This window comes from Camelus ferus, chromosome 7 (genome assembly GCF_009834535.1).
Source record: "Camelus ferus isolate YT-003-E chromosome 7, BCGSAC_Cfer_1.0, whole genome shotgun sequence".
NCBI classification, from domain to species: domain Eukaryota; kingdom Metazoa; phylum Chordata; class Mammalia; order Artiodactyla; family Camelidae; genus Camelus; species Camelus ferus.
Genome location: NC_045702.1, coordinates 40,366,265 through 40,389,600, shown reverse-complemented (window position 1 = coordinate 40,389,600; position 23,336 = coordinate 40,366,265). Strand labels below are relative to the sequence as shown.

Here is a 23,336-nt window from a genome sequence, read left to right as displayed (position 1 = left end):
GGGTTTTGTAGCAGTGTTTCATTAGCCTTATAGGTAATTTGGGAGGTTTTCTTTCTATTTGCTTTTAAATAATGAAGTAGTATGTAAATTACATCTTCCTTTAAAGATACTGTGAAACTGGCCTGTAATATTATTGGGACTGGTACCTACTCATGCACGCATCTTTGATTACTTTTTAAATTTCTCTTGAGGTCTCTACTCTATTCTGATCTTCTACATCTTCTTGATTTAGTTTTGTTAATTTGTATTTTCCCATTTTGTTATGTTTTTTTCCATGTGATTTAAAATATTCTATGCATCTCTTATGTCGTCTACTTTCTCATCCCTAAATTTGTTAAATTTTGCATTTTCTCCTTTTGGATTGACTAATATACACAGTTAACAGTATATACTGTGCTAAATACCAGGTACTGATTAGACACTGGGTGTGTAGGAGAAAGCAAGACTGTCCTCCAGGAGGATGCTTTATCATTCTACTTGATCTGTCAAAACAAAACAAAAAATTTTATTGTTATTGATCATGTCTACTTACTTTCGTATTTCTTTAATGAATTTTTATCTTTAATTCCCTTCTTATGTAAGTTAAATTAGTGGTACTCTTTCCCTAGATTTTGATTTGGGTGCTTAATTCTTTCATTTTCAGTATTAATTTTTTTTTAATAAGTTCGTGTTAGGCTCTACCTTCATTCTTTTTGAGCGCTGCTTTGCTGCATCCGGAAGACGTTGCCATGTAGTCCCCTCGTGTGACTCGTTTCTGTGTATTTGCTCCTCCCCCTCCTCCTTTCTCACCATACACACAGCTTCCCACTTTGTTTAGAGAGCTTCCGTCCCTGACCTTTGTCTGAAGGTAGATGCTACTGCTGTTCCCAGGCAGTCCTTTAATTAATAATGCTTACAGTCATCCATTCTGATTCTCCATATTCAATGACTCTGAACTTGGAGTTTCTCCAAAGGACAACTCTCACCACTGCAACAGCCTCTTCTCTAGCTGTTTGGCATTGTGGTTTTTCCATCACCCTGATCCTGTTTGTTCTTTTCCAGAAATTGCTCACTTTTCTGGCTTGCTCATGATAACCTATTTTGCTATTTCTCAGTGCTCTTATGGAGTTCTTTTTCATCTCTCTTTTCTGTCATTCCAGTGATATTGTGGGAAGCTGGGGAGATACCCGAGTGTTCTCACGCTACCATGTTGGATAATAAGTCTAGATGAGATCTTGACTGGATGTGGGGAAGGCTCTGTTGGGGGGAATAACAGCCAATGTAGAGTCAGGGGTGTGGAGAGTCCTTGCTCAGAATCATTTCCATCTGTTTTTCCTTTGCTTTTCAGGTTAACTTTGTGCTCTTCATCGGCATCATTGTCATCCTTGTGCAGAAACTTCAGTCTCCAGACATGGGAGGCAACGAGTCCAGCATCTACTTGTAAGTATCATTGTGTGAATGTCATGGTCACTTCCACCAGCTGTGTGGGCCCTGCACTCTGGTCGCAGGAGGAGAAGGGCTAGGCTTTGCTGACGGGGTACCCCAGCATTGGGCATTGGCAAGACTTCTTTCGGATTAAAGTACCTTTAAAATGTAGTTGCCCTGCTATCCTTCAGCCAGCCCGGGAGCCCCTAATCTGCATAGTGATTACATGAAAGGAGAAAGAGAGAGAGGAAGAGCTAGATCATGTGTCTCACTAGGAAAATCAAGATGGAAAATGCCAGATTCCTTAAGGTAGTTAGAGTCTTGGTTGTTTAGAAGTGGGATTTCCTTTGGGGATCTTGGTTCTGTGGGTAGCTCACATACACCGCTGGATACAGCGTTGCCTGATGTCCCCACCCCAGCCCAGTGTGTGCGAGTTCCTGAACTCCCGCTGGAGAGTCAGGCGGACAGTGTCCCTGGTCTGGGTACTGGAAGAGAGATTCTTTCTCTTCTCCACCTTCCCTCGGGGTAGTTCTGCTTCTTGGTCTGGTCTTCTTCCTCCAACTCTATCCTCCCTGAGCAGAGATGCATCTGTTATGTTTGGGGTTGATGGGGTCCATGGGCAACCTCGCACCCTTGAGCGCAGGGTTTCTCCACTTCCACGGCCATTTGGTTTCTTTCCTACCAGTGTTCCTACAGCCATGTCCCTAACGGCTTATCCCTGCTTACTCTGTCCCCCTGTCTCCCCGCCCTCCACCCGTTCTGAATCAGACCAAGCGTCTTCCATCTCGCCCTTCTCGCCTCGTGATCAGGAGCATGACCAGCCGGGTGTGTGGGGTGTGGGCTCACTTCCGATGCTGGGGAGGAAGTCTGGTCCCCAGTGGTTTCCTGGAGGGGCCAGGTAGGCACGGGGAATCTGAGGATAGTCTCTGGGTAGAAGCCATATGTGCTGCTTCCTAAGTTTAAGAAGAGGTTAGAAGGAACTCTTGTATCTCATGGCATCTGTGGGGGCTGAGATCCCAACCTGGGGCTCAGAACCTTGATGGCTCCCAGTGGACAAGTGGGGCAGCAGAGAGAGTCCAGAAGGGGGCGCCCCAACCCAGCCATTCTCAGGGAGAGAGGGAGAGGCAGGAACTGCTCAGAGACCAGTCCCAGATCCTTCCCTCAGGCTCCCTGAGGCTTCCCCAGGGAAGCAGAACTTGTCTTTGGTCCCTCGGTTCAGCCTGGGTATCTCTTCTCATGGAAGCCCTCCCCCCTGGGAGCGGGCTGGCACAGGGCCTGGCTGGGTCAGACCTGTTTTCCCCGGGTGTAGGGTGACTACATTGACTGCCCCCTCCCCTCCTTCTTTTGGCAATCCACTTACTGTCTTATTTTTGTCATATTTTTGCAAATTTTTGCCAACCTTTGCTTATATGTGTATATTCTGTAGTGGAAAATCGTTCATCTATTATGTAGTCTGTGAGGTCCTGCACTGAGGAGCCAGTGGGGCCAGCTGTCTGCAATTAACTCACTGCCCCGGAGAGATTATTCCTGCCTTCGTCTCCAGGAGCCACAAAACAGGGCCCCTGCTGCACCCCTCACCTTCCTGTCCAGTGTCAGAAACCCGTCCTCAGTGTGGGGTCCGTTTCGTCTGCTCAGGGGATGGCTTGGCTCCCACACTAACAGTTATCTCGGGCCTCTGAAGCCCACAGGTGGAGAAGTCAGCCTTGTCTCGCCTTCGAAGCTCTGAGCAGCCTTAGTTCCACACACTTACGCCCCCACCCCCCTGCCCTCCAGCTTGCTTTTTGTTAGGATCTGTTTTTCATTCTGAGGCCCCTGGAGCCTCTCCTCTGGGGCCTCTCCTGGCTTCCCCTCACTCTGCCTGTGCAGGGACATGTCACAGGGGCTCAGCTGCAGCCTGAACAGGGACACTCTACTTACTGACCCCAGAACACACTTTCCCAGCTCAGACGTCCCGCCCCAGACAGCGCGAACCCCAGGGTCTGGAGGGAGGGAGCGTGGGGCAGAGTTTTCAAGGTAGAAAAAGTCCAGTTAGGCCTTCCTAACACATAGGTAAGAACCATCTGTAACCGGCACCTGGTCTATACATTTAAGTATAAACGTTTAAAGAACCAGCTACAGACACACCTCATTTTATTCCTCTTCCCTTTACTGTGCTTTGTAGATATTGCCTTTATTACAAATTAAAGATGTGTGGCAACCCTGTGTTGAGCAAGTCTGTCGGCCCCATTTTTCCAAGAGCATTTGCTCACTTCATGTCTTTGTGTAGCATTTTGGTAATTCTTACATTATTTCAAACTTCTTTATTATTATCATATTTGTTGTGGTGATCTGTGATCAGTGATCTTTGTTTCTAGTGTGACTCACTGAAGGCTCAGATGATTAATGCTTCTTTTAGCGATAAAGTATTTTTTAGTTAAGGTATACACACAGGTTTTTTAAGACATAATACTATTGCACACTTAACAGACTACCAGGATAGTGAAAACAACTTTACATGTGCTGGGAAACCATGACATTTATGTGACTCGCTTTACTGCAATATCCTCTTTATTGCTGTGGTCTGGAACTGAACCCACAATATCTCAGAGGTGTGCCTGTAGTTGGTTTGCTTTTATTTTGTAAAAAATATCCCCTTGACTGAAACATTATGCTGTACACCAGAAACTGACACAAGTATTGTAAACCGACTATACTACAATAAATTAAAAAAAAATCCCCTTGGAATCTCAGCAGGTTTGTTTGTTTTTTTTTTTAAGAGAAAGCTAAACCTGTGCTCATCTCAAGCCCCAAAGTTTAAACCTGAGATGCATATGGTCTGCCAGCCAGGTGGGCGGGCTGACACAGGACAAGGGATCAGCTTGATCCCATTAAGTTCAGCAACACATTTGAGTATTTCCAGGGTCAAGGAGACCCCACTGGTGAAAGTGAGGGATAATCAAAGAGACAAAGCTGCTGAGAACTGCAGAGCATTTAAAAACACTTGCCATTCAGTCCATGCACGTGTAATGCTCACAGATCCCCAGCAAATCTGGATTAAATGTAATCCCCATTTTATAGCTGAGAGAGCTAGTTAACCAGTGAAGTGAGATGAATCCAGTGGGAAAGAGGGAAGCCATAGCCAGCAGGCCCTTGACTCCAAGCTTGACCGCACCATCATTCCTGTCCTCCAGCAATTTACAGGCAAGAAGATGGTGTTAAACAGGTACATAAACGAGGCTTCCTGGAAGAAGAGACCCCAGTGGGTTCCAGTCTTGCATAAAACTGTCTCACCCTAGAGTGCTGTGAGCTGGGAGGTGTCTGCTGTGGGGGAGGGGATGCTATGGGGGGCATTATAAAGAGCAGGACATGGTGGGAGACAAGAGATTTCAGGGCTATACTGAGTCCCCTTGGGCCACTAGTTATGTGTTGAGCTGAGAAACCTCTTCAGATGTGCCTACAATAGCTATCTGGTTTTCCCCTCTGTTTTCAGCCTGGGAGTCCCCAAGAAAGCCTGAGAGGACCCCCTGCCTGTGCCCTCAGACCAGCATTCACTCCGTTTCCTGTAGGTTGGTTCCAGCTGCTCAGATGATAAGGGTTTGTCCTCCTTTGTAGACTGAGACGGTGCTCCAACCCAGCGTCAGAAGGACCTGCCAGGGGCTAGGGCTCCTGCAGGGGGCAGGGGCCCTGAGCCACATACACTGTCTCACCTGATGGTGGAGTGAGTGGCCAGGCTCAGGACCTGGGCAGTGCCGGGCACAGAGTGTGCACCTGGGTCAGGGCTCAGCATGTACTCAGGCTTGACTTGGTTTGGCGCAACTGGTGAGGGCTCAGCCCCACTCTGGGGTCAAGGCTAGCCTGCCTTTTCTTGGGGTTATAGATGGCAGCCCGACCTTCCTATAGAAGCACAGCAAAGCCTTGACAGAACCAGGCCTGGGAGCCTGGGCTCCCTGACTCCAAATGTGGGCGTGAGCCCAGCATGTGCTGTGGGGGCCCCCAGCCTTCAGATTCCAGCTGATGGTGCTCTCCAGCTGGCCTCCTCCAGTTCCCTTGTTTGAGTCTCTTACCCTGCCTTGGGTCCAGTCAGGACTGAGCTGATCAGCCAGCCTCAGTTTATCTCTTTCTCTTGATTGAGTTTCTTTTCTTTTTCACTAGTTATAAGTGACTTTTCAAAAGATCCCAATGTCTCTTTATTTTCATGCTCGTCTCTGGCTTTTCTGACACCCTCTTTCCTTTTTATTTCTTTTCATTGGATCCTTTTGAACAGGCGTTGGAAGCTTGGGGGAAGGGGAGTGTTTGGGAAGAAGGGCCCTTAACTTTGTCCCCAGATCCTTCTCCTGAGAGCCATCCCAGGCATCACGTCCCGCTGTTAATCTGCCCTCCCTGTCCCCCTCAGAGGCACACATCTTTACCAGGGTCTGATTTCCCAGCTAACTTGCCACTAAATGGCCTTCAGTATACTTTGAAGAAATTGGAGGAGTCTATATTTACTGTATCTAGAGCCCAGGAAAAGCAGGGACAATTTGGGGGCTCAAGGAGGAGAGGCCTCAGAGGACAACAGTTGAAGCTTTAGAATTCAGGATGAGGGTTTAAGCTTGATGTGTAAGAGGTGACATCTGAGGTTTGGGCTCTCAGGCACCTGGACCCTGGCTTCTGTGCGTCACCCAGGCCAAGGTTGAGGGATCAGGCCACTGGCTGTAGGGGAGAGCATTCAGCATTCAAGGTTTTGGTCTGGGCGAGGCAGAGAATAAATTTGAAGACTAGGATGGCTTTCGTGCCTGAATACCAGATTAAGCTCTTTTAATGATTGAGAAAAACATACTTACATGTGTCCATCTGTTTCTCTGTATGTATATTAAAACAGACGTTTGACGTTCATTGAGGCACATGAAGAAACTTCTCAAATACATGACTTCCTCACCACAATGCTTCTGGAAACTTGATTTGCATGTGGATCACCCAGGGATTTTGTTAAAGTGCAGATTCTGAGCTAGCAGGTCTGGGGTGGTATCTGAGAGTCTCCATTTCTAAGTGGTGCTGATGCTACTGGTCTGGGGACCCCACTCTGGGGAGCAGAGCATCATAACATATCTCGCATCCCTTTTCTGTAAAACTGGCCGTTAGTGCTTATCTCACAGTCTGGTGTGAATTGAAAGATGCTGTTTATTAAGTGAGAGCCACAGACCTGGCGGAGGCAAGGATACTGGGTGGACCTCGACTTGCCCCATCTTTGAAGTGTGTGATTCAAATGTTTGCCTAAGCAAAATGACCTTCAGGCTTACTCTGAAAGAGTTGGAATCACAAATTAAGATCCATGAATCCCAAAGGTCTGGCCTCTTCATGTGTATCTGTTCTCATGGGCATCAGATCTCTCAGTTCACCGGCAGGTGCCAGGAGCTCAGCACTACACTGTGCCTGAGGAGGGCGTGTGAAATGGGCGACTCGTTTGCAGTTTGACAAGACGACGTAGCTCTTAATGCATCTCCTATGTGTTTGTCAGAGAAGGAAAAAAAATGGGTTGAGCCAGCCCAAGCACAGGCAGGACCGGGGGAGGCTAGAAGAGATGGAAATTCAGCCTGAGACCTCTCTGAGGAGGCAGGCACTCTGTGCCTCACGCGGTGGGAGGCAGAGCTGGACGGGCTTCCTAGGCCCACCTGTGGACAGCTCCTTAAGATGCCGTGTTTCCTTCAGGCAGTGGGGCAGGGTTCAAAAGGTGCCCTTTCAGCCTTCAGCCCCTGCCCGTTGAACTTTTATCTAGAAGTCGAGCCAGTGCTGTGCAGTAGACCTCTTGGCAGTGATGGCTGTGCCCCAGATCTGTGCCGTCCAGCGTGGGACCCACTAACTGTCTGTGGATGTTGAGTCCTTGCAGTGTAGCTTGGGCGACCAAGGAGGAGGATTTTTCATTTAATTTTAATTCACGTGGCAGATGCGTGGTGTCCGTCACATTGGATAGCACAGGTCAGACTAATTAACAACCTGCTCCTTCCACCCTATCTCTGCTCCCCCTTAGGCCCACACGGACGTGCCTGGGGGCTCAGACAGGGGAAGGTCCAGGCGGAAGAGGGAGAGGTGTAGAGGGGGAGGACCAGTGGACACTCAAGCTGGTTTTCTCAAGCAAACCCAGAACTGGCCTGATTCTGGGTTTGGCCTGCCCGGTCTGGGCCAGTGTGAGGTCCATGAAATGAGTTTCCAGCTGCCCATCTCACTGAGCGAGCTCCGGCAAGGCCATGCTCTAAGCCTGGAGCTGACCCTGGAGACAGCTCCTGGTCCTGCATGGGAACCAGCCAGGCCTCATCTTCTGAACACCTGTGTTCCCTCTGAACCCCCCCCCACCTGTCGGTCTCCCAGTGTGAGTGCTCGTGTGCATGTGTGCCTGTGCACACACGTGTACATGTAAGGGGCGTGTATTTCTGTGTCCGGAGCTGACTGTGTCTCGGCCCTCGGCTTCCTCCTCCTCCTCCTCTACCTCACCCCCTGGCCCTGCCTCCACACCCTCGGCCTCTCTGCCCTCCTCATGAGCCACGTTGCTCTCATGCCATCTCAGTTTCTTCATTGCCCAATGCCCCCGGCTGACAGAAGTGCCGATCTTGTCACACCCAGCAGCTGCGTGCAGAAATGCTACTGCCAGCCACAGCGGGCTCAGCAGCACTCTTGCAAGATGTCAGAACTGTCCACCATTACTCTGTAAGTGTGCGTGGCGTGGCTGTGGCCGGGTGACCTGGACGGGAGGGGGACGCATGCTGCCACCGCCGCCCAGGCTGCAGGAGAGCGGAGAGCGAGCCTGGGCCTCCAGCCCCCAGCCCTTCCCCGGCTGTTGCATGTGGACATCTGTGTGTCTTGTGAGTTCTCTGCAAGCTCATGGCCCGGGGCGGGAGGGGAAGTTGTGGGGATGGGGCTGTGGCCGTTGCGGGAGCAGTTGGCGCTTGGCTGGAGCTGAGGAGAAAGCAGCTTTGAAGCCTCTGGGGCTGCTGCCACAAAGCGTCGTCCTCCCCAACCCGCCCCCGCCCACTTCTGTGGGCTCCAGTCTTTGCTACCGCTAAGGGCCTGGAGCTTGAGTTCATTTAGACGGTCCCCCTGCCGGGGCAGGACCCTCACCCTGTGCACCTCTCTCGCCTTCACGTGCTGAGTGACTTCCTCCCCTCGGGAACCCTGTGCGGTGGGTACTTGTATTACCCTCATTTTACAGGTGAGAGAACTGAAATGCTGGGAGGTGAAATGACACTCAAGGCCACGTAGTTGGCAGGATGAAGATTTGAACCCAGGCAGTTCTAAGCACTAGGTCCTGGAGCATCTCTAACTAGAGCCTCAGCCTCAATTTGGACATCCGTGTAAAGTAGGGGAGCCCACTGTCATTTGGGCGGCTCTGACCATTGGAAACTCTTCTTGGTACTTTTTAGGCCTCTTCTGCCCATTGATGTCTTCTCGGGTCAAAAGGACAGAGGCTAAGGCCCTGGGTCACTGTCTCTCTGAGTTAATCAGATCATAGGGCGAGTCCGTGATTCCTCAAAGAAAGATCCCAAGGCTCACAAGGGTCCCCAATCCGAGGCTTACCATCGGCTCTGAAGGACAGAGGTCCCAGAACTCTGGGCCCTGGTGACTTCTTCATCTGCCTCCACTGCCCTGCCTACCAAAAGTAGTCATGGGGATGCCCTGGGTCTCTAGCAGGAAACCGTGGTTATTCCAAGGCCGCTGTAGGGCCGCCAGGGAGGGAAGGCATTGCCCTAGGACTGCCCTGTAGGATGCCCTGCTGCATTTGCTATGATCTGCCTGGGGCTGGGAAGGGCCTGGAAGGTTGTGTTTCTTACATACTGAGCCTGTCCCATCCACTGGAGAGGTTTGGCCTTTTGGTTTCCAGGGTATTTTTCAAATTGCAGGGACAGGTCCCTGGAAACAGGCCATCTGGGAGAGATGAGGCAAAGAGGGAGGAGGGCAGGGACCACAGGCATGTCCCCGGGCTGCCTTCCATCTGCAGCTCCTTCAGTTAAGCTGCTCTTTTAAAGTAACCCCTTTTCGGCAGGATCACAGAGGGCCCCCCACGATGTCAATGGGCCTGCATTTCCAGGCCACTTTCCTTTTCTATTCAGACTTCCATTCTTCTGCCAACGCTCCCTGCTGCCCTCTGGCATGTGGCTCTGGGTGCCCGGAGGTGAACAGGACCCGGGCTCCCAGGTCACGCTCAGCATTAAGGGCTCCAAGGCGTTCATATCGGGCTCATATGCTCTGTTTATCCCTTCGCGCACGTGCGCTTTCCGAGTGTGAGCCCTGGGCCTGGCCTGTGCTGGCTAGGGCAGGAAACAGAGATAAGTGAGGCACCACGCCTGCCTTCAGAGCCACGTCTGAGGGAGGACAGACAGATGAGAGGAAGGATGGGAGGCTGGACCACTCCAGGACTGTGTCTGGGCTCTGAGTGGGACCCACTTGGATCCTTTAGGCACCAGTTTTGGTTCAGGGACTCCTGGGGTCCTACAGAACCGGCTGCCTGTGAGCAGGGGGAGAATCAGGGGGCACTGGCACTCGACAGGCTTCTTCCTTCTGGAGCTGGCCTTGGTCCACCTGAAGGTCTCCCTGGCTATTCCTTCCCTGTCCTCCACGTCCCCTCCCCTGCTCCCCCCGCCACCCCAATTCCTATGCCTCTGAGTAGACACCGGAAAGCCAAGGACCTCACTCATTTGAGGCCCTCTGTGGCTTCTGCTTCTCCTGAAACCTGGAGCCCCCACAGAACATTCTCTTCCAGAAAGGCTGGGATGGGGGACAGGGAGGGGCACATGTTGTAACTGCCCCAAATCAAGCAGCCACCCCCACACCAGCTCTCCACCCCGTTGGACTGAGCTCTGCCGGGAGAGGGTGAGGCTGAACCTCTTGCTTGCTTCCCCTCTCAGAGTGCCCAGGGGGCAGACTGCAGGGGTGGGCGAAGGTGGGGCCCCACTCTTGGAGACCCTCTGGGAGTCCCCCTGCCCCCAACAGAGCAGGACCTAGAAGAACGTGTGCCATGGTGCCTACTCTTGATGTCTTTCCGTGGCTTCTGTGGGAGCAAGCAGAGGAACCCCTGAAGAGCTGGCCTCTCAGGGCATGCCAAGGTCCCTTGGGCCATTTCTCCCCTTCCCGTTCCACCCTGACCCGAGCAGACAGCCTTCTCTCCCTCTTATGGTTTCCCGCGTGGCAGGTTCCTCTGCTCGATGGTGACTATATGCCCAGAGTCAGTCAGTCCTTCTTGGGATCCCTCCCAAGTCTCTCCTTCTGTGATCTACCCGCTGCACCCCACCTGCCTCCCTGTCATCAGCACCTCCCCATCACTCTCCACGAGGGTCCCTGGCTAGCCCCAGGCTTAGGAAAGCTAACTGTCTCTGTGGCCCCCTAGAGGCTGCTCTTTCCAGGAACAGAGAGCTTCCTTTCAGAGCAAGAGAATGTTTGTTTTGTTTGAGGACACATTATGTTGTTCTTCCAAATCCTATCCCAGTGTTTTGCCCCAACTTCACTTTTCCCAAGAGTTTCGCACCTCCCAAAAGAGGCCCATGTAAATCACCTACTCACATGTGCTCATCTACAAGGCTCTGTGTGTCCTAGAGGGATGGGCACCTGCAGCCTGGGGGAAGTTCCCAGGGAGTTCTGGAAGCCTGGGCTCTGTCAGCCACCGTCTCTCCCAGGCCCGTGCACTGGGAGAGAACCCTGAGGGGGTCCATGGACAGGGTCCCCGGCTTTGGAGGAGAGTAGGGGGCTGGGACTGGAGTTCTCTGCCCTCCATGGCTCTGGCCCCCAGCCCTGGCGGCCCCCAGAGCAGATGTCTCACTCTCTCCCGACAGACGGCTCGCCCGGTCCACCCTGCTGCTCATCCCACTGTTTGGAATCCACTATACCGTCTTCGCCTTCTCCCCGGAGAACGTCAGCAAGAGGGAGAGACTCGTGTTTGAGCTGGGGCTGGGCTCCTTCCAGGTGGGTGTGGGGCGTGTGGAGGGCAGGACTCGTGGGGAACCAGGCCCTGGCCTCTACCTTGTTGGTGGTTCCAGACACATCTTTAACCTAGACTCCGCGTTTCCGTCTCTGGGATAATAGTAGAGACTAGAAGGGAGCTGGGAGAGCCCTTTCTGCTGTCTACCCTCTGGGCTCCAATGAGAAGACACACTGATGTCTTCTGGTTACTGTGTCTGGGTGTCCTGAGCCAGACCTCCCTTCTGCGATCAGAGATGGCAGCTCTCCGCCCTCATCATCACCCTCACGAGACCTCTTTGTGCACATCCTGACTTCAGCCTGTAGACCACGCATCCCATGAGTGCTGGGAGCTCTGTCTTACCCGAGCTGGGGTCCCCAGCACAGGACCTGGTCACAGGGAGCTGAATGAGCTGAACAGGGGGATGAACAAACAGATATGTAAATAAATGATCGAGGGAGTGACCGAGCAGGAGGACTAGTGACTCATGCATGAAGGAGTAAGTAGATGGGGCTGTAAAGGAGTGAGTGAAGGAGTGAGTCAGTGCCGGGATGCATAGAGAGTAAGTGAACAGATGGGTGCAGGAGTGGGTCTGTGAAGGCAGAGGTGACCCTTGAGTGTCCCCAGGACAGAGCACCTCTCCCTAACCCAACTGTTTGGAGGAGGATTTGACCTTGACAGTCAGAAAGTTACACTGTGTGTCTGAGTTGACTCTCTCCCTCCCCACTTTTTAATTCAAAGCCATTTTGCCTGTTCAGGCAAAAGGGTTTATTGACAAAGGGGTTCCTGTCTAAGCACAGGAATTCTAAATGCACAGAATACAAGTAAAGAACATGTGTAGAAGAAACACCTACTATGTGCCAGGCACTTACGTGGTGTTTTGTGTGATCTGTGAGCATGGGTGTCTGGCTGAGGGAGGCGGGAGTGGGGAGGTGGTGGTGGATAAAGACAGGTCTCTTCTGTCCTGGAGAAGTGCTACCCTGCAGGCTGTTTGAGAAGCTCAGGGAACATTCTGGGGCATGAAAGTGGGTTAGAGCTGACCTTTGGGGACGAGAAGAATTTGACTGAGGGAATGTGCAATCCGAAGCCAGGGCTGTGGTTGGGAGGGAACTCCCCACCCGCCACTTGACTTCATGAATGTGGCCATCTTGGTGGAGCAGAACTTTCCCCATCTTCCCCCAGGTTCCCAGACAGATGCCCACATCCAGATCATCTTATTTCCCTGCTTCCTGGTGTCACTCCCAGCTCCCGCTGCCTCCCACACACCCCGCGTGGGAGGTTCCTTGCTAGCATTCTCAGGTTTTGTTTGTTCTCTCTCCCTAGGGCTTTGTGGTGGCTGTTCTGTACTGTTTTCTGAATGGAGAGGTAAGATCCTGGCCTCTGTAATGGTGGAGGTGTGGCTTACTGGGAAACAGATAGAGGCGTGGCCTGCTGGCCACTCAGGTCTATCCTCCAGACCAGGGCTCTGCCAGACTCCCAGCACCTACAGAAGGAGGACGGCAGCCGTGCTGGGGTCTCCTGACAGCCTCCCCCGTGCCAGAATCTGTCCCCCTTTGCCTGCTGTGCAGCTGAGGCCATTAGCGAGGGGCTCCACCTGTAAAGGCATCAACTGCTGAGCGCAGTCCCTCCTGGGGGGGTTTTCTCCGTAAGACACACCTTAGTAAAGACGAATTGAAAATGAGGAAGGACAGGGCACAGGAAATGGCACCTCCAGTTCCTGAGGCTGTGATGGGCAGGGATGCTGAGTGGGGAGCTGCCTGAAGTTCAGCACCGCCACCAGCAGGTCAGCCTGCCTGCCCAAACCCATCCCCTGTAGAATGCGGACTGTGGAGATTTGGAGAGACCCTGGGGAGAGGCGTGGAACCTTCTAGTGATGCTCCATTTCTGGAGCTGTGGTCTTCAGTTCTCCTGTGCTAGCCTTTTAAGGTGGTGCTTTTGAACAGAGCACAGAACAGAGGTGCTGAGATGGGAGCAAGGGCTGAATGGGTGGATGGCTTAGAACTCACTGCATCAAATGCTAGGGTGGTGGCTGCCTGACCCTGTGGCTCCTCCCCTTTTTGCATCTGAGAAATAGAAGATTGTCTCAGACAACCTACACAAGGGTCAGATGAGGATAGATAAGGAGAGGCAGACAGCCCTGCAGGGAGCAGCTGGGAGAGCTGAGAGGGAGTACAAGGAGCTTGCCAGGGCCTGTGGTGGGAGGGGTTGCCGGCACTGCACAAAGGTGCTGGACGAGGGGCTGGGCGCATGGGCACTGAAACTGGGCACGCCCCGCACGTACTGCTGTGGGCAACAGGGGGGTGTGTTCACCCAGAAGAGTGCTTTATTCAGTGATTCTCATCCTTAACAGCATATTGGAATCCCCAGGAAACTTTAAAACACATGGGTGCGTCACCCCCGAGGTTTGGATGTAATGGTTCTGGGGTACAGTCTGGGCATCCGGGGGTTAAAGCTCTCCAGGTGATTGTCTTCTGCAGCCACTCTTGTGGGCAGCAAGGGCCGGGCTTCTGGCCGTGACCTATCTGCCCTAAGGGCCTGCTTCAAAGACCGCCTGAGCTAGTCTCTGCCTGTAGGACACTGAGAGCCAGAAGCGGAGGCCCGTGGGCCACGAGATGCCATTAGAGGCCTTGCTCAGACAGTGACTTGGGACGGGGCCACGGTCAGCTCCTCAGGGGCCTCCCTTTCCCTCGGGTGACCTCCAGGGCTGCAAGCGGCAATTTCGGCAGAGCCGGGGAGAGGGGGTGTGGGAGGTGGCAGTGCCCACCTGGAAAAAGCCCCAGGGCACGCAGGCAGGTGGGTGAGGCGTGAGAGGGCATCCATCCAGCAGTGACGCCCACGTCCCTCCCGCAGGTGCAGGCGGAGATCAAGCGGAAGTGGCGGAGCTGGAAGGTGAACCGCTACTTCACCATGGACTTCAAGCACCGGCACCCGTCCCTGGCCAGCAGCGGGGTGAACGGGGGCACCCAGCTCTCCATCCTGAGCAAGAGCAGCTCCCAGATCCGTATGTCTGGCCTCCCGGCGGACAACCTGGCCACCTGAGCCCCCCGCCCCCTCCTCTGCTCCGCGCACAGGCCGGGGCTGCGGGCGGGCGCTGGCCCACGCATGTTGGGCCTCTTCTCTCCCTCCGGGCAGGCCCTGGGCTGGAATTGGGCCCCCCGAGGGGGGAGAAGGATGCAGGGCACAGATGGGTATCTCCCCTCCCCGTTTTGGCACTGGCGCCATCACCATGGGCCCCTGGGCCCTGACCCCAGACATGTAAATACTCCTTAATTTTGGAAAAGTTGTCCCATCCCTACCCCTTCACCCAGTGTCCCTGCTCACCTCAGGCAGATCCTCAGCGCCATCGTGCCCCCTGTCCACCAGCCTCAGTGATCCCCTGACCCTGGGTGGGAGGCCTTGTGAGCAGAGACTGATGACCTTGCTTTGGGGGATTTGGGGTGGGGCCTGCCTGACAGCACCCCCTTGCAGTGTCTGACTCTCAGTGTGGACTCCTTGAGCCGGCTCTCCCCTCTGGGGCCCTTTTCAGGGCTGGCCTGGTCCCTTAGGCCATCAGAGGTCCAGCTTGGATGGCCAGAGAGGTTTTCAGTGCAGGCCAGACCCATGCTCACCCAACATGTTGGTGTCCAGTTGCCCAGCTTCTGGGTATCGGCACAGTAGGACAGCTCCAGGGCTCTTCCAATCAGAGACCTCAGATTGGGTCTGGGGCTAAGGTCAGAGAAAGCCCCGGTGCTTTTCATGTGGCCCAAGAAAAATTGCCAAGAGCCAGAAATGTGGATGTGATTGGAACGGAGATGGAAAGAGTTTGGAGGGACCCATGGAAGAAGACCTTCACCATTTCCATTATGTTACCCCTGACTCCACGTGGGCAGGGTTCATCTGGTAGCCTCCCTTCTGCCCCTCTGGCCCCGAGGCATCAGCTGCAGAAGGTTGAGAGATGGACGCCTCAGAGATACTGCTTCCCAACCACACCTACCACATAGAGCCCCGGAGCCCACCCTCTTCCCATTTCCCCTGAAGTCAAAGCCATGACTCCGATGAACCAGCCGCCTTCCTGTGATATCAGTGAATCCTGAAGCATCTTACACCTCCATGTGCCCACGTCCAGGGCCCAGGGCTCCCCTTCACCCCCTGTTCCCATGGACAATGAGGAGCTCTGGCCCCCAACTCCTTGGGCTCAGCTACTGAGAACTCTCTGAGACCTCTGCAAAGACTTTCTCTGTGTGCTTGACATTGAGTCAGCATGGATGCTGGGATGTCCTAGGGTTTGGGAGGGGAAGCCACACCTGCCATGCCTGTTAGCAGAAACTGCTGATGGGGGAGTGGCTGCACCCCGACTCCTGTCCTGGCTGCCCAGCCACAAGTTGCTCGCCCATAGCCTAAGAATTTGAAATGGGGCAGAACCAGGTTCAGGGAAGGTGGAGGAAAGTACTTGCGGGCCACGGCCTGCGTGTGGGGCCTGCCTCATTCAGTGTCAGCGTGTGGTGTTCCTGTCCATGTATATTTGTGGGCTTGTTTTGTGGTCATGTTCTGGAACATGTGGAGAGTTTGGGGGCAGGAAGAATGTTGCTTTGCTTGGTTTTATAAAAAGGAAGAGGCCCCGGGGACGTGGGGACCTGTTCTTGAAGAGGCCTTCGAAGTGATGGGAGGAGGGCTCAGTGCTCAGTTTAGAGACCAGCCCCATGTCCCAGTGAAGCACTGTGGACCCCCGGGCTCAGCTGAGCCACAGGGAGAACAGGGCCTGCTTGCCCTTCCCTGGGCACGCTGGCCACGGGGCGTGTGGTGGCCCTTCTGTCCTGCGCCTGCCTCTGCTCCCCTCCCCTCCGGCTGGGAGCCATGTGTGTTACCTGACGGGGTGTCTCCTGGACTTTGGACACTGGTGGGGGGCCTGAGCTGCTTGGAAGGAGCCACGGGCTGGGATTTAGAGACAGAATCTGCCCCAGTGGAGCTCGGACTGCTGAGACTGGTCATAGCGCTCCGTAGTCTGGGCTTCAGCTTCCCCATTTGTGATGCTTCTTGAGCTCTGTGCTTTGGGAGTTCTCCAGTTCAAAGCCAAGGCAGGTAAAAGGGTGCGCATCATCGTTACATGTGTCATCTAAGGTTCAGCAGTGCCTTTGTTTGTTTTTGTGTGGAGAGGGGGGCAGCACTGTGCATGTTCCCTTTCTCAGAAGTAGAACATCTGTCTCTCCCATGTGGACGCTACAGTGGAAGCTGGAGGGAAGGATCAGTTCAGGGACAGTTGGACAGGTGCCTTGGGCACGATGTGCAGACCCAGCCGTGTCCCGGCCGGAGCAGGGTGGGCAGCAGCCACCCCCAGAGCCTAGGAGTGGTCCCCTGAGAATGGACCTTAATTTTCATCCTTGCGCCCACCAGCAGGTCTGCTTCACCATGGAAGGAGAGGCTTTGATTTTATAGCCGTGTCATCACAAAATAGCAAAAAACAAAACCCACCCTGAACCCCCATGCCATGCTGACACCTGAGCCCCGGGCCTGCGTCCTCGTAGAGGTTCCAGGTTCCTGTGGATTTGCTTTTCTCTCCGAACGAGCTGTTACCAGCCTTGTGAGCAGACACCCCCAATGTATTTTGAATGTTTCAGGAGGTTAGGCAGCTGTCCTTCAGGATCACAGGCAGTGAGGGGATAGCATGGGATCTGGGTGAAGCTCTTCCCTCTCTGACCCTTTGTTTTCAAATCTATAGAATGGGCAATAAGACTAAATTGTTTGTATAGCCCATCGTATCTCTGGAATTCTCATCTGAACACCAGCCATCCACTGGGAATGGGCCCTAGGCAAGGACTGCGCTGTTTGCCCTAACCAGGAACGGGTAAGAAATCACATTGAGCAAGGAGGGGTTGAGGGCCTGAGGAATGGTGAGGCTGGAGAGGAGCAGAGTTCTCAGACTCCATGTCTCTGAAAGGGGCTTGTCTTTGTTCCATGCAATCCTAAAGGATAAGACTCACCCAGGGGAGGCTGAGTTTCCCTTGGAGTAAAGAAATCTCTCATCCTCTGTCATGACATGGAACACACAGTGTCAAGAGAGAGACTCCAGCCCCTGGGGAAATGGAACTCCAAGTCAGGGGTGCTGAGGCCTCCAGGAAGCCTGTGAGGGCTGGGAGTGTGGGAATCGGGGTGCTCAGGGGTTCTCTGGTGGTCCCCAGCTTGTCTGAGGCCAGGCCACATTCTCTGTCTCAGTGGGCAGCTCCGTGACCGTCCTTGGCACATCCAGTGGCCTGCAGTGATTATTTCTCTGACCGTACCCCTCCCTGAACTGGCTTCTCTGGGGAATAGAGCCAGGGACCTGGAGCCCAGCCCAAGGCTTGAAATACCCCAAAGTCCATCATCACCCACCAAGGGCATGACTCACCTCCTCCATCTGACCCTCCCCCTTTCCAGAAGGAAAGCTAGAAGAGCCTTTCTTTGTAATTCAGTGAGTGCCCTTGATCGCCTCAAGGCTACTCCACAGTGAAAGCAGCAAGTGCTTTGTCATCATAAACTCCTCTTGGCCGCAGTGGCCGTGGACGCCTGCTGGAGGAGCCCTGAGCAGGGAGCGGGAGGCCTGGCCGTCTCCCAGCTTGGCCACTGACATGCTGTTTGGTTTGGACCCCTTCTTCATCGATCTTTGGGGAGACTCACGGAGTACTAGAGCCGGGAGGACGCTTGGAGAGCTGCAGGTCAGACCTCCCCGCTGGGCTAATGGGGAAGCGCTCACAGGAGGGCTTAGCGCAGTGGCTGCGCCATGTCAGAATTCAGTATCTTTATAAACCTGAAGGAGGAGGTGGGCCGATGAGCGTCCAGTCCTGTGCATGAACCAGAACAAGACCCCCACTAATGCTTCCGAACAGAAAACCTTCAGCTTTGTGCAGGAGAGGGGCTCTGGCTACGGAAGTTGTCAGGACTCCAGGCTGCAGGAGGAACAGTGGCGTCGGTGTGATGTGGGAGAACCGCGTTCTCGCCTGGGCTTCACCACCTGCTCTGTGCTCAGGGCTGAACCTCTCCAGGCCTCCGCTTCTGAATCTGAGAAATGGGAGGACATGGGTTAAGGCCTGCCCGCAGGCCAGGGGTGAGAGTGAGGTGAGATGCTCTTGTATGGGAAAGAACTTTGAAAACGATATAGATGTGAGCTGATTCCTGGGGTGAGGACCCCGGAAAGGGGTCTGTCAACTGCTGTCAACTGCTTTGAGCCCTCCTGGGTTAACCTTTGCCCCATTTGTAAAACCACCAGCACTAAGGGGGAAGGGGAAGTCCAGTGGGCTCTGATGGACACAGAATTCCAGGTTTACCCGTCAGTTGATTGATTGTTCTTGGGTTAGAACGGGGCGACTTCCTTGTGGGTGATGTCAGTGTTTCCACGTTACCCCCATGGGAACCCTTCAAGGATCTGGGACATCCCTCAAGTGGGCTGTGCGCCCATCATTCTCCTTTCCCTGAACTTGACGTCCTGGGATGTGTCTGCTTGGCCATGTGCGTCTTGTCTTATGTCTGTCTTCTGTAGCTTTGCCCCTGTGAGGGCTGGAGTGGGGAGGCCCCTGGCATCCCAGAAGTGGCTCCAGGCTCGCTGTGGGAGCCGGGCCCGCCTGGGTTTCATCTCCCACGATAAAGAAAAGCCCCACAGAGCTCCTGCTACCGCTGTGGCCGTCAGTGCTGTGCTCACACCCTTGTCCGGGATTTTAAGGATGTGAAACTGCTCTAGATGACTCAATAAATGTCTTACCGTTTTCCCTGGTGGCTGTAACTTGGCAGGAGTGGAGGGCAGGGAGGAGAGGCGGTGGAGGGGGAGGAAATCTGGTCCCCCAGAGTAATCCAGTCTACAAGGCTCTGTGGCCCTTTAGAGTTCAATGGAGAAGTATGCGAATGGGCCTGAGTGAGCTTAGAATGGACTTGGAAGAGCAAAGTCCTGGCCTCAAAAGGACCCTCAAGGATCATGCAGCCTCAGTGGAATCGAGGTCACTTGGGTGTTTTGGGTTCCTAGAAGTGGCAGCAGCTCACCTCACAGTACTTCATTATTTTATGAGCGTGGCCATCAGATATCCCCAAAGCCTGCCTGCGGTGAACATTTCATTCCACAGGTAACGACAGGCTGCCAGCATCCCATCCCCCAATGCTTCTGGATACTCAGAGCCATCAGCCCCCACCAGACCAGATAACTGATTCCAGGTAACACCCATTTCCTTGAGGGTCTATTGATTTTACAACTTTCAATGCCCATTTTTAGATTATTCAGAATTTTTTGTTACTAGCAACAGAAGATCATTTTGGCTGATAAATCAGAAAAGGAGTTTAGGAAAAAAGATGTTGGGCAGCTCACAGAATTCTCTTGAGGCTGGAGAAACCAGAAAAGGTGTCTCAAGCCATATCATGCCATGGAACTGAAGACAAAGCTGTTGACTGGGGCAGTGTCTCTTCTGTGCCAGAGACTCCGCCTCACAATTACCGTTTTTGAAAGCAGAGAGCTTTGCTGTCATTGTCCCCAGCAAGTCTGACTCCACGTGCAGCCTCTTTCCTCTAGTTGCTCGCCTCTGAATCAGTCTCGCATGAGTCTGTCAGATTGGCTGTATTCTAGCTGCCGTGAGGCTGGAAATTTGACCTTCCTGGGTTTTACCTTTGGGAGGTCAGGTTCATGTGTCTGGAGAATTTCTAGAATTAACAGCAGTATTAAAAACTACTGAAAGAATAATGCCTGCCCCCACAGGCCTGAGGGCCACCACAATTGCAGAGCCAGCTCTGTCCGGGGTTCAGGGGGGCCACTCTGATGAATCCCAGCCCAGCTGCACGTGAGCCCTGCAGCCAGACAGACCACGCACTGAAAGCTCCCGCATATCTCGTGGGGTTGTTCCCCAGCTGGGAGGCTGCCTGCCTCTGCTTCCTGAGATCACCCCGGCTCTTTCCTCTCCAGGCCCATCTCTGCTTTCAGTCTGCAGGGGAATTATCAGGCTATGTCACATGACTCATTTAGCAGGTATCTTGAGGTCCTTCTGAAATGGAACCTACTCTCAAAGGGTGAACATTAATCTTGGGTGTCAGACTATGCTCACACAGACGACTTCCCTGTGCTTAGAAAAATAATCTCATTGATGTGACCATGATAAATTGAGGTTTCATACGTTTCATTCTGAGAGGTCACACTCACGAAGCAAAGATAAAGAACCAAAAGTAAATGGAGAGGCTTGAATTCCATTTTAGACTTGGATTTCCTGGCATCTAACGACTTAGTCCTTATGAACACTAATTAAATCCTGTGTCCTCTATCCATTCCTCCAAACTCACCAATGATTCCAGCCCTCTTTTCTCTCAAGCCTCACAAAAGAAAGCCTTCAACCTTTCCTGATGAGGCTCTTGGCTCCTGGTAGTGTGAGCAATTCCTCTTGGGTACCCATTGGTTCTCAAGCTTTAGGATACATCAGAATCACTCGAGGGGTTGTTAAAATACAGGTTGCTGGCCCACCCCCAGAATTTCTGATCTAAGTCTGAGGGAGGGCATGATCATTTGGTTCTAAACAGTTCCCAGGTGCTGCTACTGGGGATCTGCAGACAACATTTTAGGAGCCGTTGCTCTAGACATCCTAGCTGAGGACACCAGCCGGGCATCACAACTCCTTTTTGTGAACCTTGGGGTTTGACAATGATTAACTAACAGCCGGGGTTGGGGGGGTGGTGAGGACAAGCAGGAACATCAGCAGCATGAGCTTGGATTGGTGCTTCTTCCCAGACCACTGTCTAAGGACAGGAAGCAGGAATGTCCAATAGAAAGTCATCCCATAAAAATACAGTCCATTTATTTTCAATCAAAGTAAGTATAAGACCATCTCTGAACCACCTAGGATCGAGTTCAGTGAGCTATAAGAGGAAAATCCCAATAAAAGGTGACTTACATAAGGTAGAAGTTAATTTTTCTCACATTAAAGGAGGCCAGAGGCAGGCATTCCAGAACTGGTATGGAGGCTGTACGCTCTCTGTAAGGATTCACGCTTCTGCCTCTCAGCTCCTCCATCCTCAGCATGTGACTTTCAGTCTCAAAGTCACCTCACAGTCCCAGATGGCTCCTGGAGGTCTGGATGTCACCGGATGTAGGAGGATGTGAGAGAAGGCAGAAGATCCCTTCTCCTAGTTTATTTTCTTTTAAGAAGAAGCCTCACATCCACCTATATCTCACTGGGCAACAGTTAATCACATGCCACACTTCAAGGCTGGGGATGTCATGTACCCTTGAGGAAAGCTGGAAGAGAGAATGAATACAGGCTGGCAGATACTAGTTTGTCCCATAGTCTCAAACTCCCTGCATCGTTAGGGGCTTGGGTGGTGGTCACTGAGCTTGTCCACACTTGTGAAAAACCAGTCTGAGTGATCCTGTTGATGTCCCACTGCATGACATTGGGAACAAACTGGGGGGTGCAGTCTCCAACCTGGACCAAAGAATGACTCTAGAGGGTCCCCAGTCAGAATTGAGGGAACCGTTTATGCTCACCCACAGGAACCTCCTCTGGTGTGAGGTGTGAGGTGTGAGGGCATGTTTGCATCACTACTGGTGTCTTCCATCATTTTTGCTCCCTCATGACTGCATTTCCCCGAGTGGATTCTGCTCCTGCGTGACTCTTACATTATTTAATCTTTTTCATTTGGGGCATCATCAGAATGGTGATATAGTCATGTAGTTCACCTTTTTTTTTTTTCCTCTGATCTTTAAATTTCTGTCCATTGTCCTTAAGTGAACCCAACTTGGGTGCCTCTGAGCCTCCCAACTACCTTAGACTGCCCCCTGGTGGATGCCCATCCCAGGCAGTCTTCTGGTCTGAACATAGATACAGCTTCCCCCCTCCATTCTGGATGCAAGATTATGAATTTGACACGTAAAACTCAGTCACCAAGAACTCTTCTAACTTTTAGGATGTGGTCTTGTAAATGCTCACATGGAGATAGTTTTTCTTGTCCTCTGAAATAGCTGTTTTCTAAATTTCTATAAAGGACGGGCTTAGGGGTATCAATCTGGTGAGTGTCACAGATAAGGGCCCTGATCTCAGGAGCTTAGATTGCAAGTAAAGAAGGAAAGAAATGAGGTGATTTCAGATGGAGGAAAATGTTATGAGGGAAATAAAGCAGTTGATCAGCAGAGAGAACTGGGGTTGAGGTGGGCTATTGTAGACGCGACAGCCAGGGAAGGCCTATCTAAGATGCTTAATGCTCATGTAAGCACCTGAACAGCCTGCCCCTCCTGGCCTCGTCAGCCCATCTCCTGTGGATCCCTACAGACACCTATGGGAAGAGCATCCCCTGTAGAGGGACCAGTAGGAGTAAATACATCGAGGTTTGAAATAAAGCACATGTTCCAGGACGGGCACACTGCTTTCCCAGGGCTGCCATAACAAATTGCCATGGACTATGTGGCTTCAAACAACAGAAATGAATTCTCTCACAGTTCTGGGGGCCAGAAGCCTGAAATTAAGGTGCCAGCAGGGCAATGCTCTCCGAAGGCTCTAGAGAGAATCTGCTCCATGCTTTTCTCTTAGCTTCTAGTGTGGCTGGCAATTCCTGGCACTCCTTGGCTTGTAGCTGCATCAGCCCAATCTTTTCCTCAGTCACACATGGCTTTCTCCCTATGTGTCTCTCTGTCTTCTACTCTTCTTATTAGGATACAGCTCATACTGGATTTGGGATCCACCCTCATCCAATATGACTTCATATTAACTAATTGCATCTTCAAAACCCCTATTTCCAAATAAGGTCACATTACAGGTACCTGGAGTTAGGACCTCAATGTGTCTTTGGTGGGAGTGGAGGTGGGGTGTGGTAGGGACACAATTCAATGCACAGCAAAGGGAGAGAAAGACTGAAGTTTCACTGGCTGAGCTGGCACACTGCTTTGACTTAGGTAATTTGGAAAAGATGGGGGTCAATGATGGATATGTGGGGCAAATTACCTAATTCAGGGAACTCAAAAGACAGGGGCACCAGAAGAGCATCAGCTCAAGAAAAACATTGAGCTCCAAGCCATGCCTGAGTCTAGATCAAGGGCAGAAAGGAGACATCTGGGATGGTCAGC

The 23,336-nt window shown here is 52.5% G+C and overlaps 1 protein-coding gene across 4 annotated transcripts in view; it reads left to right on the top strand.

The window, feature by feature from the left end:
• The window catches only part of ADCYAP1R1 (ADCYAP receptor type I), a 56,417-nt gene extending 37,397 nt beyond the window's left edge, over window positions 1-19,020 (top strand). Inside the window, exons 13-17 of one of the 4 annotated variants that reach the window (XM_032483763.1) lie at window positions 1,328-1,419; window positions 7,981-8,064; window positions 11,181-11,310; window positions 12,629-12,670; window positions 14,156-19,020. In XM_032483763.1, the coding sequence (XP_032339654.1) occupies window positions 1,328-1,419; window positions 7,981-8,064; window positions 11,181-11,310; window positions 12,629-12,670; window positions 14,156-14,344 (537 nt within the window). In that variant the 3' untranslated portion in view covers window positions 14,345-19,020. The remainder of the gene's footprint in view (window positions 1-1,327; window positions 1,420-7,980; window positions 8,065-11,180; window positions 11,311-12,628; window positions 12,671-14,155) is intronic. The other 3 variants (XM_032483762.1, XM_032483764.1, XM_032483765.1) reach the window with 3 other exon arrangements.
• The last annotated feature ends 4,316 nt before the right edge of the window (window positions 19,021-23,336 follow it).